The following is an 18,586-nucleotide window of genomic DNA, read 5'->3' on the forward strand; positions in this document are numbered from 1 at the left end:
TTATGTTTACAATCACTGTGCGAGATTCCTAGTTATTTAACTACCTAGATTTTGATATTAGAATTTCCCCCAGTCGGGTGTAAAAAGGTAAGGGTTTGTTCACCTGCCGGATCACGTTTGTTTTCTCCGGATAATCCGGATTCCTCCCACATTAAGACCCCAACCCCCGCGCTAACATCCGAGCCAACACGAGTGGTTAATATAAGCTATAAAAATCTGTTTCATAATTGTTGTAAAACATAGAAAACCATTGTCTACTAGATGATCAAGCTACTTGGTATTGAGGCGGACGTAGAATCACATCATGATTCCAGAACATCACCCTACAACTGGTAATCCTTACATTTCACGGACTTCTCTTCCGAGGGACAAAAGTTATGGCCCGGACAATAAATTTGATCTTTGACCTTGATGTTGATCAGATCCTGGGCGTACGGACCCGTGAGTGGTAAGAGACACACCACTGCCAAAAGTGCCTTATTTTTCCAAAATGAATGAAAATTAAACATCAGGAATATGTTCCCCATTTGTGTAAATATATTTTCAAAATGTGAAATTTAGGTTATTTTTTTTTATTAGAATTTTATTTTATTATTCAATATTTATTTATTATTAATTTGTTACGTGTAATTGAATTACGTGTGTTTTTAGGAGTTAGGTACTGTACGTTAGCCGCAAGATGCATGTATAATGTGCACACATATGTAAATGAGTAACGCTGACACGTGTATTCTTTATGTTTGACCCTATCTTTATATACAGACAGTCACGTGTAACTGTGATATGTTACTGTATGTACAGTGTGTAGGAGACCTGCCCTTTAGTGGTACTGTGACAGTCAGAAGGGCGTGTCGCTAATACATATGTAACATTTCTCTTGTGTACGCCTGCCGGGCCGTGAATGTAAAATATACACGCATAGATTACTGGTGCACAACGTGTCAACATAGATTTGTGAATGGAATTTGGCTGAATCCGCCCATGCGATAAACTGTCTCACTCTCCCCCGCAAAAAATAAAAATCTCAATTTGATGTTATGGTGATGAATGTCGACAGGAATTATCCAGAGCAAAACACTAAAAAAATCACGATTTACATCAACTCATTCATAATAAAACAGACCCTATATCATCACGTTTTGGGTGAAAACAATCTAATTTTATACGAATTTGACAGATAGAAGGAAATCATGTTTTTATTTTAGATATATGATGTATATTCAGTGCACACGACTTCTACCAGATCTTTATTAAGTGTAGCTTTATAGATTTTAGATTTTAAACGAAAATTAACGTCGATAAATATTGCTTTTATATTAAAAAACTACATTTTAAGGCAAACTTTAAATGAATGAATAGGTTAGATTAAATAATAAAAAAAACTGGGGGGGGGGGGGGGATGAAAAATAAAATGTGTATACATGTAGAAATTTTACTAAAATATCTGTCATCCGTTCATTATTATTTAAGCATGGTCAGAAAAGATATAGAGCATGCTTGTGATGGTATGCTTATCGGCCTACATATGTCTGGTACAGGTACAAATATACATGTACATAATAAGCTAGAAGTAGTTTAAGGAAAACATGTCTTAAATCTTATTTATTTTATTTTTTAAGGCAGACGTCGACTGTGATGTTATATATAGTGAAGATTTCTGTGATCATTTCAATCTATCGTCTCTGCTAAAACGTGGAATATGTTGAAATCATTTGTTTCTTTTTAAGAACAGTGTATGCAAACAGTATGCCCGAGAATCAATCTGATTAAACTCACATCCTACATTCTCTACGTATCACGTGATCTGTAGATAATGTAGGATATGATTTTAATCAGATTGATCCGAGAATTTATATCTGAAAACAGGTTTCTTAGGGCAAGTAAGTCAATAGGTTTCAAACCAATTTTAGCTTTCACAACGTTCAACTTGATAGTCGTTTTAGTGGCTCACTAAAAATCATGAAATAGAAATAAAATAATTAGCTTTTTAATTCATTCCACGTAGTCTATTGATATTCAATGTATCATGTATTGATGCTGTACTTCTTTTTTGTGCAAGTTGTCGGTTCACAAAAACTGAGAGGGCCTGTTGAATTAAAATACATAGATGAGTATTAGATCTGGTTGTATACACATTATTTTGTCACTGTATATATAGACACTGACAATGTAGTCTTCCAAAAGCGTTGAAGATTTTTTTTTTATAAGATGGATAGCATTTATATCTATATAGATTTATACAATGACCACGTATTTTTTCAATTCTAAAAGCACCTGATCCCAGTCCCTAATAGCCAAAACTCATAACGGAAAATTGACGATCACAATCCTAATTCGGTACAAAAACATTGTAATGCCTGTTACTCCCAAATATGTGTTAACGTCGGAAACATAAAAGCAATACTCTTTTTTAGTATTCGTCTTTGTAAACTAAGTGCAAAGGTAAACCCAGCACTTAAGATGAAAACTTTCAAAAGATTGTTCCACAGTTGCAGAAATATAGTGATGATACGTTGCCATGGAAGTACATCACACGCGGATCGCTTGAGCGCTACGGTAGCAACATCTGCCTCGCATCTGAAAATGGAAGATCAAACAACATAATTGAAGGAGACGGGGTCAGTCAATTCTTATTTGTATGTAAGGTCAAATTATTCAGGTAAACATGCTGAAAAGTATTTTCTAACGTAAAACCTGGCACGACCTTAAATGATCATAGCTGTTAATTGGACGTAAAACACAAACAAACAGTTTCATAGATAGTGTAACCATAAAAATCTGTCAGTCAGAACCTTACATGCAAGCGCTATTGTTCGAGCTGCTCTGGGACACCAGCTTGTAGACTCTACATTTAAATCCATTCTTTTGTCAAGATTCTACTTTTAGACATTTTCAAATGGAAGTGTTTTATCAGGAAGAACACAAAACCGGTTTGTTTATATTCTTACTCCATGAATATTCAGTTTGTAAGGGGTACTTACCATCCATTTTTTTCAAATGATTATTTTGATTTTCCGCATTTCGATAAACTGGCACTACTTGCGCATTTCTATTTATATATAATGTAGACTATATCATCTATGATCATTTGCAATATAATGTATAGAGTTACTAATATAACACCTCGAAGAATCTCTAGTTTTGCTATTTGACCAAGTAGGAGAGGTCTTTTCATGACTATAGCTTAATAACAAATTCTATGAAATCAAGCTGAATTAATTACACCTGTTTGTTTATTCTTTGTTAGATAGTTTTTAACTTTTATGATAATTTGATGTTCTTATATACCTAGTTCGTAGGTCGTCTCAGAGCGGTTCACAAATTATTATCCATGGTTATAGGGCCTTTGCAAACAGCCATTATCTGTCTCAACTCCATGGGGAGTATACAGCCGGTGCTGCCATTTCGGCGCTCACAGCTACCATTCTACAATTCTAGCACTGCCCAACCACGTACTAATTTACAGCTGAGTAGACTGGAACAAGCGGTGTAAAGTATCTTACTCAAAGATACAACACAGTGCTGTGCCGTGATTCGATCCCTCAACTCTTCGGTCATACAAGCTTGGCGTCCTACCACTAGACTACCGTGCCTCCTACAAACCTCAAAACGGCAATTGAGCTAAACAATCTTTCGAGGCTAAACAGTATACTCAATCGAAGCTGTTTGTAATATCGCAAAATATCTTTCTTATTTCTTTACCTTTATCTCAAATTGTTTATTTGATATGCTGAAAATTGAAAGCTGTTAATAAATTTACATTCATTGTCACTTTTGGAATCCTGTTCGAAAATACAGATAAATAAAATGTTGGGCGGATACTTTTGTAATTAAATTGTATAAGTTTTTTTTATAATAATTAAAACAAAAATCGTGATGACAATCAGGATACAGAAGATCACATGAGCGTGTGTCCTTCCAATGTGTAGGTGGTTCTTTGAGCATGCGCAATGTATTGTCACCTTCATTATGAAGGCGGCCTTGCGCATACAACATTTTTATACTGTGAACGGATGAGCGTAGGCGGCCACTGGACATGTCAATTGCTAGAAATAAATGTTTACCATACAAGTAACTTTTACGTGTAGGTGGCCGTTGCGCCTCCGCGATGTAGACCGGAAAATGTTAAACAAGAATTTGCATGAATAAGGTGCTTTTTTCATTGATAGAATGTTTGTATACAATGAGTATCCAATACTTAGGAGATGTATTTTGTCAAATAAAGGAACAACATTTTGCTTAACTGTGATTGACATAATTTTGTTTGAGCTGATCTAGTCCAATGGACTGGTGAGCTGATGCTATAACACAGCGTCCGTCGTCTGTTAGCCCTGCCTTTCGTCTGTTAGCCCTGCCTTTCGTCTGTTAGCCCTGCCTGTTGTCTGCTAGCTCTGCCTGTTGTCTGTTGATCTGCCTGTCGTCGGTTAGCCCTGTATGTCGTCTGTTAGCCCTGCCTGTCGTCTGTTAGCTCTGCCTGTCGTCTGTTAGCCCTGCATGTCGTCTGTTAGCTCTGCTTGTCGTCTGTTAGCTCTGCATGTCGTCTGTTAGCTCCGCCTGTCGTCTGTTATCCCTGCCTGTCGTCTGTTAGCTCTGCATGTCGTCTGTTAACCCCGCCTGTCGTCTATTAGCCCTGCCTGTCGTCTGTTAGCCTTCCTCTGTAATTAATTATTGGCACACTGTGTCTATTATCAACTGTTAAAAGGTATACACACCTCTGTGTGATACGTTCATTTTTCAAGATGCAAGATGACAAATTTTTGATTAGAAATTAACCAATTACATGTATCAACTCCTTTAAATTCCTAATATAGTAAGTTACAGAATATTACCACACCGTATCTATTACCATACTGTATATATTACCACACTGTATCTATTGCCATACTGTATCTATTGTTATACTGTATATATTACCACACTGTATCTATTACCATACCGTATCTATTACCACACTGTATCTATTACCATACTGTATCTATTACCATACTGTATCTATTACCACACTGTATCTATTACCAAACTGTATCTATTGTCATACTGTATCTATTACCACACTGTATCTATTACCACACTGTATCTATTGTCATACTGTATATATTACCAAACTCTATCTATTTTCATACTGTATCTATTACCACACTGTATCTATTACCATACTGTATCTATTACCACACTGTATCTATTACCACACTGTATCTATTAGCATACTGTATCCATTACCACACCGTATCTATTACCATTCGGTATCTATTATCACACTGTATCTATTACCACACTGTATCTATTACCATACTGTATCTATTACCACACCGTATCTATTACCATACTGTATCTATTACCACACTGTATCTATTGCCATACTGTATTTATTGTTATACTGTATATATTAACACACTTTATCTATTAACACTGTATATATTACCACACTGTATCTAATACCATACTGTATCTATTACCATACTGTATCTATTACCACACTGTATCTATTACCATACTGTAGTTATCACCATACTGTATCTATTACCATACTGTATCTATTACCACACTGTATCTTTTACCATACTGTATCTATTACAACACTGTATCTATTAACATACTGTATCTATTACCATACTGTATCTATTACCACACTGTATCTATTACCATACTGTATCTATTAACATACTGTATCTATTACCATACGGTATCTATTACCATACTGTATCTATTACCATACTGTATCTATTACCACACTGTATCTATTACCATACTGTATCTATTACCACACTGTATGTATTACCATACTGTATCTATTACCACACTGTATCTATTTCCATACTGTATCTATTAACATACTGTATCCATTAACATACTGTATCTTTTACCACACCGTATCCATTACCATACTGTATCTGTTACCATACTGTATCTATTACCATACTGTATATAATACCACACTGTATCTATTACCATACTGTATCTATAACCACACTGTATCTATTAACATACTGTATCTATTACCACACCGTATCTATTACCATTCGGTAAATATTACCATACTGTATCTATTACCATACTGTATCTATTACCACACTGTATCTATTACCACACTGTATCTTTTGCCATACTGTATCTATTGTTATACTGTATATATTAACACACTTTACCTATTAACACTGTATCTATTACCATACTGTATCTATTAACACACTGTATCTATTACCACACTGTATCTATTACCATACTGTATCTATTACCACACTGTATCTATTACCATACTGTATCTATTAACATACTGTATCTATTATCATACTGTATATACTACCACACTGTATCTATTACCACACTGTATCTATTACTACACTGTATCTATTAACATACGGTATCTATTAACATACTGTATCTATTATCATACTGTATATATTACCACACTGTATCTATTTCCACACTGTATCTATTACAACACTGTATCTATTACCATACTGTATCTATTACCACACTGTATCTATTACAACACTGTATCTATTAACATACGGTATCTATTAACATACTGTATCTATTATCATACTGTATATATTACCACACTGTATCTATTACCACACTGTATCTATTACAACACTGTATCTATTAACATACGGTATCTATTAACATACTGTATCTATTACCATACTGTATATATTACCACACTGTATCTATTGCCATACTGTATCTATTGTTATACTGTATATATTAACACACTTTATCTATTAACACTGTATCTATTACCATACTGTATCTATTACCACACTGTATCTATTACCACACTGTATCTATTACCACACTGTATCTATTACAACACTGTATCTATTACCATACTGTATCTATTACCACACTGTATCTATTACAACACTGTATCTATTACCACACTGTATATGTTACCACACTGTATCTATTACCACACTGTATCTATTACCACATTGTATCTATTACCACACTGTATCTATTACAACACTGTATCTATTAACATATTGTATCTATTAACATACTGTATCTATTAACATACTGTATCTATTACCACACTGTATCTATTACCACACTGTATCTATTACCATACTGTATCTATTACCACACTGTATCTATTACCACACTGTATCTATTGTCATACTATATATATTACCAAACTGTATCTATTACCATACTGTATCTATTACCACACTGTATCAATTACCACACTGTATCTATTACTATTACCACACTGTATCTATTACCACACTGTATCTATAACAACACTGTATATATTACCACACTGTATCTATTACCAAACTGTATCTATTGTCATACTGTATCTATTACCACACTGTATCTATTACCACACCGTATCAATTACCATACTGTATATATTACCACACTGTATCTATTAACATACTGTATCTTTTACCACACTGTATCTATTACCACACTGTATCTATTACCATACTGTATCTATTACCACACCGTATCTATTACCATACTGTATATATTACCACACTGTATCTATTAACATACTGTTTCTATTACCATACTGTATCTATTACCATACTGTATATATTACCATACTGTATCTATTACCACACTGTATCTATTAACATACTGTATCTATTACCAAACTGTATCTATTACCACACCGTATCTATTACCATACTGTTTATTTTACCACACTGTATCTAGTACCACACTGTATCTATTACCATACTGTATCTTTTACCACACTGTATCTATTAACATACTGTATCTTTTACCACACTGTATCTATTAACATACTGTATCTATTACCAAACTGTATCTATTACCACACTGTATCTATTACAAAAATGTATCCATTACCATACTGTATCTATTACAACACTGTATATATTACCATACAGTATCTATTAACACAATGTATCTATTAACATACTGTATATATTACCACACTGTATCTATTAACATACTGTATCTATTACCATACTGTATCTATTGTCATACTATATATATTACCATACTGTATCGTTTACCATACTGTATCTATTACCATACTGTATTTATTACCACACTGTATCTATTTCCACACTGTATCTATTACCACACTGTATCTATTACCACACTGTATCTATTAACATACTGTATCTATTACCACACTGTATCCATTACCATGCTGTATCTATTACAACACTGTATATATTACCACACTGTATCTATTACCATACTGTATCTATTAACATACTGTATATATTACCACTGGTGTATCTTGATAGTTATGTACACAGATGGACTGACCGCCGGTGTATCTCGATAGTTATGTACTCAGATGGACGGACCACTGGTGTATCTTGATAGTTATGTACACAGATGGACGGACCACCGGTGTATCTGGAAAGTTATGTACACAGATGGACGGACCACCGGTGTATCTGGAAAGTTATGTACACAGATGGACGTACCACCGGTGTATCTCAATAGTTATGTACTTAGATGGACGAACCCCTGGTGTATCTCGATATGTTAAATGTACGTACTTAGATGGACGGACCCCTGGTGAATCTCAATAGTTATGTACTCAGATGGACGGACCACTAGTGTATCTCGATAGTTATGTACACAGATCGACGGACCTCCGGTGTATCTCGATAGTTATGTAGTATCTATTACCATACTGTATCTACTACCACACTGTATCTATTACCATACTGTATTTATTACCACACTGTATATATTTCCACACTGTATCTATTACCACACTCTGTATCTATTAACATACTGTATATATTACCACTGGTGTATCTTGATAGTTATGTACTCAGATGGATGGACCCGTGGTGTATCCTAATAGTTATGTACTCAGATGGACGGACCCCTGGTGTATCCTAATAGTTATGTACTCAGATAGACGGACCCCCGGTGTATCCTAATAGTTATGTACTCAGATGGACGGACCACCTGTGTATCTCGATAGTTATGTACTTAGATGGACGAACCACTGGTGTATCTCGATAGTTATGTATTTAGATGGACGAACCACTGGTGTATCTCGATAGTTATGTATTTAGATGGACGAACCACTGGTGTATCTCGATAGTTATGTATTTAGATGGACGAACCACTGGTGTATCTCAATGATAGTTATGTACACAGATGGACGAACCACTGGTGTATCTATCTATTACCATACTGTATCTATTAACACAATGTATCTATTAACATACTGTATATATTACCACTGGTGTATCTTGATAGTTATGTACTCAGATGGACGGACCACCGGTGTATCCTAATAGTTATGTACTTAGATGGACGAACCCCTGGTGTATCTCGATATGTTAAATGTACGTACTTAGATGGACGGACCCCTGGTGAATCTCAATAGTTATGTACTCAGATGGACGGACCACTAGTGTATCTCGATAGTTATGTACACAGATGGACGGACCACCGGTGTATCTCGATAGTTATGTACACAGATGGACGGACCACCGGTGTATCTCGATAGTTATGTACTTAGATGGACGAACCACTGGTGTATCTCGATAGTTATGTATTTAGATGGACGAACCACTGGTGTATCTCGATATGTAAAATGTACGTACTTAGATGGACGGACCCCTGGTGTATCCTAATAGTTATGTACTCAGATGGACGGACCACTGGTGTATCTCGATAGCTATGTACTTAGATGGACGGACCACTGGTGTATCTCGATAGTTATGGACTTAGATGGACGGACCACTGGTGTATCTCAATAGTTATGTACTCAGATCTAGATGGACGGACCACTGGTGTATCTCGATAGTTATGTACTTAGATGGACGGACCACTGGGGTATCTCAATAGTTATGTACTCAGATCTAGATGGACGGCCCACTGGTGTATCTCGATAGTTATGTATTTAGATGGACGGACCACCGGTGTATCTCGATAGTTATGTACTTAGATGGACGAACCCCTGGTGTATCTCGATATGTAAAATGTACGTACTTAGATGGACGGACCCCTGGTGTATCCTTATAGTTATGTACTCAGATGGACGGACCACTGGTGTATCTCGATAGTTATGTACTCAGATGGACGGACCCCTGGTGTATCCTAATAGTTATATACTCAGATGGACGGACCACTGGTGTATCTCGATAGTTATGTACTCAGATGGACGGACCCCTGGTGTATCTCGATAGTTATGTACACAGATGGACGAACCACTGGTGTATCTCAATAGTTATGTACTCAGATGGATGGACCACCGGTGTATCTCGATAGTTATGTACTTAGATGGACGGACCACCGGTGTATCTCGATAGTTATGTACTTAGATGGACGAACCCCTGGTGTATCTCGATATGTAAAATGTACGTACTTAGATGGACGGACCCCTGGTGTATCCTAATAGTTATGTACACAGATGGACGGACCACTGGTGTATCTCCATAGTTATGTACTCAGATGGATGGACCCCTGGTGTATCTCGATAGTTATGTACTTAGATGGACGGACCCCTGGTGTATCCTAATAGTTATGTACTTAGATGGACGGACCCCTGGTGTATCTCGATAGTTATGTACTTAGATGGACGGACCACTGGTGTATCTCGATAGTTATGTACACAGATGGACGGACCACCGGTGTATCTCGATAGTTATGTACTTAGATGGACGGACCCCTGGTGTATCTCGATAGTTATGTACTTAGATCTAGATGGACGGACCACTGGGTGTATCTTAATACAAACAGTGGGACCAAGTGTACAGTCTACAACCTAAAAGTTGACGGACCAATGAATCGCGCGGTAATCGTAGTTTCATACAGAGCACAAACGACACACCTGGCTTCACCACTGATGTTGACGGGTTCTAATTAGGACACCCTGAGCTCACATTGCACTGACCTACCTGTGCTTATGGTGTTTACTTAAGTTCAGGTGTGACAATATTGATTAATTAAGATCTCAGTTTATTCCATATCCTGACAATTTTAACTACAAATCATGCGCTCGTGTCTCGCAATCAGTGTCGATGACTTGCAGTCTCATTCATAAAAAATCGTAGCAGACATGTATCAAATCTCGTGATAATGTCTGAATATTTTCTTTTATCTCTACGACTCAACGACATCTGCTCCATCAAGAGGTGTTATGTTTCTCCCTAAGACGTATTACCTGAAAACCTGTATATATCCCAATCCTATGCAATGTTCATGTTTATCCCAAATCTTTTTGTGTTTCCGATCAATTTTCTTCAAATATAAAAATAAAAATAAAATTAAAACTATACTAGGAAATTATAATTCATCATGAAATTGAAAGGATTTTTGAAAAAATAAAATTGTTCAATCATGACAATGTTCAAATATTAAGAAACATTTTCCGATTATGAACGACTAAGTGAGTCCATGCACGACCTCCGCCCCGGGGTTTTACCATTCTTGGTACGTGTGCTCTTGAAGTTGGTGACCCCATCAACTTCAGTGTCATGCCTTTCTGTGTATAAAAATACCTTAACATTTGGTTGGAGTTATTCTCCCTTATTTTAGAACGTTGCAATAAGGGTTGGTTGATTAAATGTAAATAAAATTGTTACACTGTTAACGAACCCCATTCTAAATCCTTATGGAAGCAAATATTTCGCAAATAGACACGAGTAGCTTTGTTTGACACTCATTTACGTGGCGGTATGGAACTTGTATAGGCTTGTGAGGTACTCGTACTGCGCAACGCTTTAATATAATTGAGAAAAAATGTCCTGTTAGAGAGACTGGATAATTGGTAGGTACGTATATATATACTCGGCTAATGACTATCACATGTGGTACTAAGGGGAATTCATATTTTGAATTAATAAACATTTACTTTACTTCATTTTATCATGGATGTTATAATTAATACTATTGTTTTCAATCAGAGCAATAATAATTGTCTTTTTATTTTTATTTTTTATTTATTTGGGGGGGGGGGGGGGGGGCGAACTCGTTTATAAGTCATACATGGAGATCAGAGTACGTTTGTTCTCTCGTTTCTAACCACTGATGGATGTTAACAGGCTGTTATTGTTTCCGTTAGAACTGACGGATTGACACACATCAGTAGGTCACCGTGTACCGAGGTTTGTGTTCTCCAAGCATGAAAACCACACACATCTAAACCATCACAATGATGGAGGACCGCGCATGACACTTGAATACTGGAAGGGGAGACCACTCTGATGGTGGGTATGTGTTCAACAATCGACACGAATATACATCAGAGAAAATCTTTAATTTTCTTCCGTTTCTTGACATTTTACTGGAGGCGGGGGCATAATGTTTCACCCTCGTCAGTCCCGTTACGTCACGTCCCATTCCTCCACGTCACAATTCATTGTCATGACAACTCCAACAACCCAGGTGGAGTATAAAATGGTCTGGGGTGGGTGTTGCGGTGGACAGAACACTGACTTCCGTCAGTGAGATGAAACCAGTAAGGGTGGATTCATGTAGGCGCAAAACCCGTCAACCAACCAACCAACCAAGTGTTGCGGTATCTGTGCTGTAGCACTCAAGTGAGGTGGCACTATAAATGATACTGTTGGAAGCACGGTCCCACTACAAACAGAACACAATACATCTCCAGCACACACACAGGCATACACACACAGAAAAATATTAGCCAGGTGGCATATGACTAGTAGTTAGCGCCTGATACGGCAGGTCCTGCGAATTCTTCAAGATTATATTGATTAATATATATGCTAATCGTATTGACTGTATGCAATTGTATATCTATGTACTGTACAGCGCTTTAGATTGGCTTATGTTAGCTAGATAGGGCGCTATATCAAATGTTGTATATTTATTTTTTATTTATGACTTTACCGTCTTAATTTTTGAACAGATGTTCGTCAAAGATTATACAAATGTCAAGTATGAGGATACTGTAGAGAAATATGGTGTGTGGGTCTCACACCGTTTCTACATAGGGTTTGAGGACAGTTTCGGGGGAGTTACCGCGCCGAAACCTCACAACGATTGAGTGGGCGGAGTCATGCAGCTGTACAAGAGAAATAACTCTCCAAAAATAACTAAAATATCTTTGATAAGTTTGTGTTTAAGGGTCCCAAGGTCCACCGTGGTCACTCTTGCTATTTATGAATCAACAGCAAGCCCGCCGTTGTCAAATGTTATTTAGACTGTTGTAACATGTATAGATGTTTGATGTGTTGTTATGTAACAGAGGTTATCATTTGTTCAGTGCCTCCGCCAGGAGTCGAACCCGAGACCTCTGGGTTACTAGTCTTACGCTCTACTGAATAATCTAAAGAGAAATTATCCCTAGCCGAGACGGTAGGAAGCGGTTAGTATTTTACCTCCCCTCAAGGAAAGAACTCGTCCCTAGTTTTCCAGGGGTCATAACGATTCCTGTGCACGTATCGCTGAATGTTTTTGTCATATACCTCGAGTCCCTACATGGGCGCCAATGTTACAAAGGTCATTATATTTTCAGTGCCTCCGCGAGGAGTCGAACCAGGGACCTTTGGGTTACTAGTCCTACGCTCTAACGAATGAGCATAAGAGAAATTCTCCCTAGCCGAGAGGGTAGGAAGCGGCTAGTATTTTACCAGGGTGACAGTTATTTAGAATAAAACAGTAATTGTTTCAGTTTTTTGTCTGATAGACCTAGATCAAAACATCATCATCTGATCAGAATACAGAATGCCTGTTAGGTAGAGATTTTATTTTTCTTCTTAGTTAATCATTATAAAAACCTGTATATTTTTTGAAAATTATTAATCATGGATACGAATTGCAGTAGAAATGCAGACGCAAGCAGAATAGACAGCTATCTCTGCAAGAGTAAGCTCCCTTCCTATATTGTACAATAGTAATACACTGTACGTTTTATTGTCTTAGCGTTTTTTGCATAACTTTATTGAAGTTAAGAATTCCATTAACGCAGTTCATTCACCCATTAACACTATCATTAGGTCATTTATCCTGTTATTTACGGTTTATTGTCGTCTTGATTTACATATGTCTACAGTAATTGTTTTAGGTTTCATTTCCAATTAATTTATACAAATATTCATTAATTATCTATTAATTCTCTGTCACTTTCATTAACATTTTATAAGAATATACGACCTATATAACCACTAACCACAATTAGGTTTACATTGATGCAAACTTTCAGTACACGCGTTGAATAGAAATCTGACTGATACTACTAGCTCATTGACTTGTATTATTCTATTATAACAATCTTATACTTTACAATTGTCAGGTTTTTTCTTCCAAATATATTCCATTCAATCTCCAAGGTCAATTGATTTTTTATTTAGGCTCGTTCTGTTGTCTAAAAAAGCCCTTGGACTATCTACTTTCCTATCATTAACATGCAATGGAAATCGTAACAGTTCCTGACATTCTGGGTAAGCTGATGTGGTGACGTTTTCAAAACTTGCACACACACCTTCAGTATATATATCCTGTAACTGAACATTAAAATGTATTTAATTATTGATATATATACGTTCATTGCAAGTTCCTCTATAAGCATTTACATCAGAAATTGCGTTCATAGGTCTTTGAATGTAATTTTATCAGCGTCATTTGGAAAGTTCTCTTTAGACTCGATCAACATGAGGCAACCGTTAGAATTAAAACAAATTGTAACATTAAGCTGTTCTAGGAATATTGTATGTGCTGACGACACAGACAATTAAATATCGAAGATACAGAGGAGTATTCATATCAAGGTAAATAATAATTAAATAGTCATAATGTAAATATAAGGATTGAACGGCAATTTATCAATGTTCATGCTGGTATGAACGCAAATGACACAAAGGAGATTGACTGTATGCAGTTAGTTGATCCTGGGTCATGGTCATTGGGCACAATGAGGTTCTCTCGTGCTTATGCATGCATGAATTGTTGCTGTGGCTATACCTCCTCCCCATTATAATAACAATGATGAATAAATAAATAGGATAGAAAAAAGACAATCAACCCCACCCCCTCCGAAAACCCCCCAAACAAAACAAAATATAAACTGGTACTATAAAAAAAGTTGTTTACCGTTCCTGTTCAGTCAAGCATATTTGTATAGGTACCATAGTACATATACGTTAAATGTCAGTACATGTACGTTGAAGGTCAGTACTTATACGTTAAATGTCAGAACATATACGTTGAAGGTCAGTACATATACGTTAAATGTCAGAACATATACGTTGAAGGTCAGTACATGTACGTTTAATGTCGGTACATGTACATTGAAGGTCAGTACATATACGTTAGTACATGTACGTTGAAGGTCAGTACATATACGTTAAATGTCGGTACATGTACATTGAAGGTCAGTGCATATACGTTAGTACATGCACGTTGAAGGTCAGTACATATACGTTAAATGTCGGTACATGTACGTTGAAGTTCATTGTCAAACATACAATTTGTATCAGTTAAAAATCACTTAAAATATCAGTGTTTCGCCATCAAACCCCTTCAGGATAACGTATTTGACGTGCGCTGGTTAGCCAGAATATGTGACCGAGGTGGTTAGATTTAAAGTAGCTCCTGTGTGGCCCCGCCATCCTTGGACACTGTCATCATACAATCACACAAACAATTCTGTGACGATTGAAGTTGTAATATTTTACTAACAGATGCATTTGCGTGTATACATGAACGACAACAGACATTGTGACATAGGCATTCGTATGACGAAAATACTAAAAAAAAAAATATGATGTTAATTTCGATTTTGCAATATAATTCTAAGCGGAGCTTCCCAGCTGGTGTGTACAGAAAAAATATGCACGCGTTTTGTTTGAAGTAAACATGTTATGGACTAAAGGGTTTACGGTCGAACGTGACAATTGGTAATGACTGGCCATTTTGGTCAGATATGTCTGTATAAAGTAATATCTTATCACGTTAACAGCCATTAAGGATTACCGTTATACAGATACATATTTGTCATCCGTGTCTCCCCTAAGAACATTCCGATAAATTACATTGAAGCGGTTACAGCTAGCGTCATATCCTAATTATTTTGGACGAAAACACCCTAAAATGGCAGACGTATGATGTCATATCTGACGGAACCGCCGGGAAACATGTAGAATTTCGTCATACACCCTGAAACACCTGCGAATTGAAGACAAATGCTGCCTTGAGAATGAGGAGTGTTTGTTTGTCCCCATAAATGTTACTGATAACACAACATTGTGCCCGTGTCGATTTTATCACATGACAATAAAATTCAAAATTTTCCGAAAGATTACGTAAGACAGGTGATGATTGGTCGATCTTTATCAATATTTACATACATGTATATCCCCCTGGATGTGCACGTACACGCAAGGCGGGTCAGTGCATTGAGGCCTATCCCGAAACTTTTGTCGCGTTTTATGCATGTTAAAGCGACATTGATGTCGGAAAACAAATAATGTCAGATACGTTAATGTATGAATATATATTTTACTAGTTAAACAGGACTAAAACGCATGAAGCTTATATCAAGGTAAACTTTACGTCGGTGATATTTTCTAAGATATTTAAGCTAAAAGCAAAATATGATTAATCTCGGATTTAAAGGGAGTTTCCTTCAAATATCATACCTTTTCATACACGAAAAAAAATTCAAATTCGACTGAAGACATTTCCTTAAATTTTGAGCATCTTTATTGCCCGAAAATTGAGCAGAGTTTTAAGCTCAAATTATCAAACTGTTAAGCGCCTTCCCTCTGATATTGTAAACACAGTACAAAATATACACGATTTTATCATCATTCTTTATTCCTCAAAAAAGTTTCTATCCATACGCCAAATCAAATATTTGCAGAGTTGTCTTTTGTTTAAAAAAAAGGGGTCTGTTCATTAATTTCTATCATAGAATAAAAAGAACGAAATGATTAAAAGAAAGAAAATTTGTGATAATTTTATTGTGCTCGTCTTAGAACAAACTTCCATAAAACTGAGACGAATATGACCTTAAAGAGAGGCGTGTCGGAAAGTACACTGTGCTGTCTAGTTTACCTGTATATATGTACAGTAGGCCTAGATATACACAGCACTCAGGTGTAATAAACATTGTCTACCACCAATAATTAAAGAATGTGCCTGCAGGTGATGTTAGTATCCGGGCATGCGCCAAATTCCACTTCCGGTACTTGACTCATGATTGATGCCATGGGGTAGATGTATATAATGATAAAAATCAAACAAAACGCACACCCGTCGGCACATGTATATAGGCGTAGAGAACTACTGTTGTCGTACATTGTCTTAGCAGTGTGAACGACACACGTACACCTGTCAACATTAACTATCTCTGCTTCGCTTCATTAAATATTTATATCTTTCTGTAAAACGGACAGGTATATGTTTATATAAATGTTCGTGTTGAATATCCAACATTGAGTTTATTATAAAGTATATATACTTTGTCTGAAGAAGCCGAATTTTCTTCATATATACGACTGACAATGTATTTCTTCCACACATATCTGTGGACAGTGATGTCAGTTCGGTTTGGGATTTTTGTAATACTGATACCATTGTCAGACGCGCTGCCGCTGTACGACACTCGTCACAACTTGACAGGAGAAGAGTACGACCCGGAGGATGCCATGTATGTAAGTAGCTTTACCTTGCATGTTAACGCCATACCACGTGGCTACACGTGTATGTCTGTAAAAAAAAATGGAAGAGAAATTGAATTATCGTACTATGTGTAATTACAGGAAGAAAACATCCATTTTAACGTTTTTCTCAGCATTGATCATATTTCACGTTCATTAACGCGTCCATTCCTCATCCATTACTTTTTAACCTAAGGTTTAATTAGTGATGGTGTTAAAACATATCACTATAGCTTTATGCAAAACATTGTATCCATATCGTACTTATATCTATCATACCACGTTGTTGGAATGAAAGCCAGGCTATTGTGCTGGCCACTGTCTGCCTCGGTCTATAACGCTACAAGGTATTCAGTACAAACAGAGGTCGTTATTATAAGAGGTTTGTTAATTGTATTTTGTGTAGAAATCATTATGTAATCATGTCGTACATACAAGCAAGTGTGCATATCACGAAAGCACGTGCACACACTACACTTGTCATGTCAGCAAATGCCACTGCTTGGTCATCAACTATTTTAGATAGGACGTCTTCTGTCGTAAACCATATTCGTTGTTCATTTAACAGCTTCAACATACTCATGTCATAAACTAATGCCATATATAAACACCAAACATCTCTTGCTTCAACGCTAGGAGCCTTTACTGGGTGAAATAAATAAGTATGTTTTTAAAGAGTTCATAGACATTCTTATAAATATGTGTAAAATGAGACGTAATCAAACCTGAATAGCAATTACGGTTAGTGAAATGAATGCATTTCGTTATACATTTGCATAGGGTGAAGTAAACGTTCTCGTGTAATACAGTAAAACCCCGCTAACTCGAACTCGTGGCGACCAGATCAATAATTCGAGGAATACACGGTATTGTATATCAACGAACGTTAGTATGTGCTATATTAGAAAGTAGAATGAGCTTTTCGTTTGTTTCTCGAAAACCTCATGATATTGACGTAATTAGTGCCTTAATACACTAATCTCGTGTTTTTGATTATGGAT

The 18,586-nt window shown here is 36.4% G+C and overlaps 1 protein-coding gene across 3 annotated transcripts in view; it reads left to right on the forward strand.

Moving 5' to 3' along the window:
- LOC110457325 (zinc metalloproteinase dpy-31-like) overlaps window positions 1-18,586 on the forward strand; it is a 64,696-nt gene that overhangs the window by 12,711 nt on the left and 33,399 nt on the right. For 2 of the 3 annotated variants that reach the window (XM_021508543.1, XM_021508544.1), the window contains exon 1: window positions 17,192-17,579. The exons of the other annotated variant lie outside the window; for it this stretch is intronic. In XM_021508543.1, the coding sequence (XP_021364218.1) occupies window positions 17,430-17,579 (150 nt within the window). In that variant the 5' untranslated portion in view covers window positions 17,192-17,429. Of the gene's footprint in view, window positions 1-17,191; window positions 17,580-18,586 lie in introns of those variants that run through there. 3 annotated transcript variants of the gene reach the window in all.

The sequence above is a fragment of the Mizuhopecten yessoensis genome, unplaced genomic scaffold, assembly GCF_002113885.1.
Source record: "Mizuhopecten yessoensis strain PY_sf001 unplaced genomic scaffold, ASM211388v2 scaffold9109, whole genome shotgun sequence".
NCBI classification, from domain to species: Eukaryota; Metazoa; Mollusca; class Bivalvia; order Pectinida; family Pectinidae; genus Mizuhopecten; species Mizuhopecten yessoensis.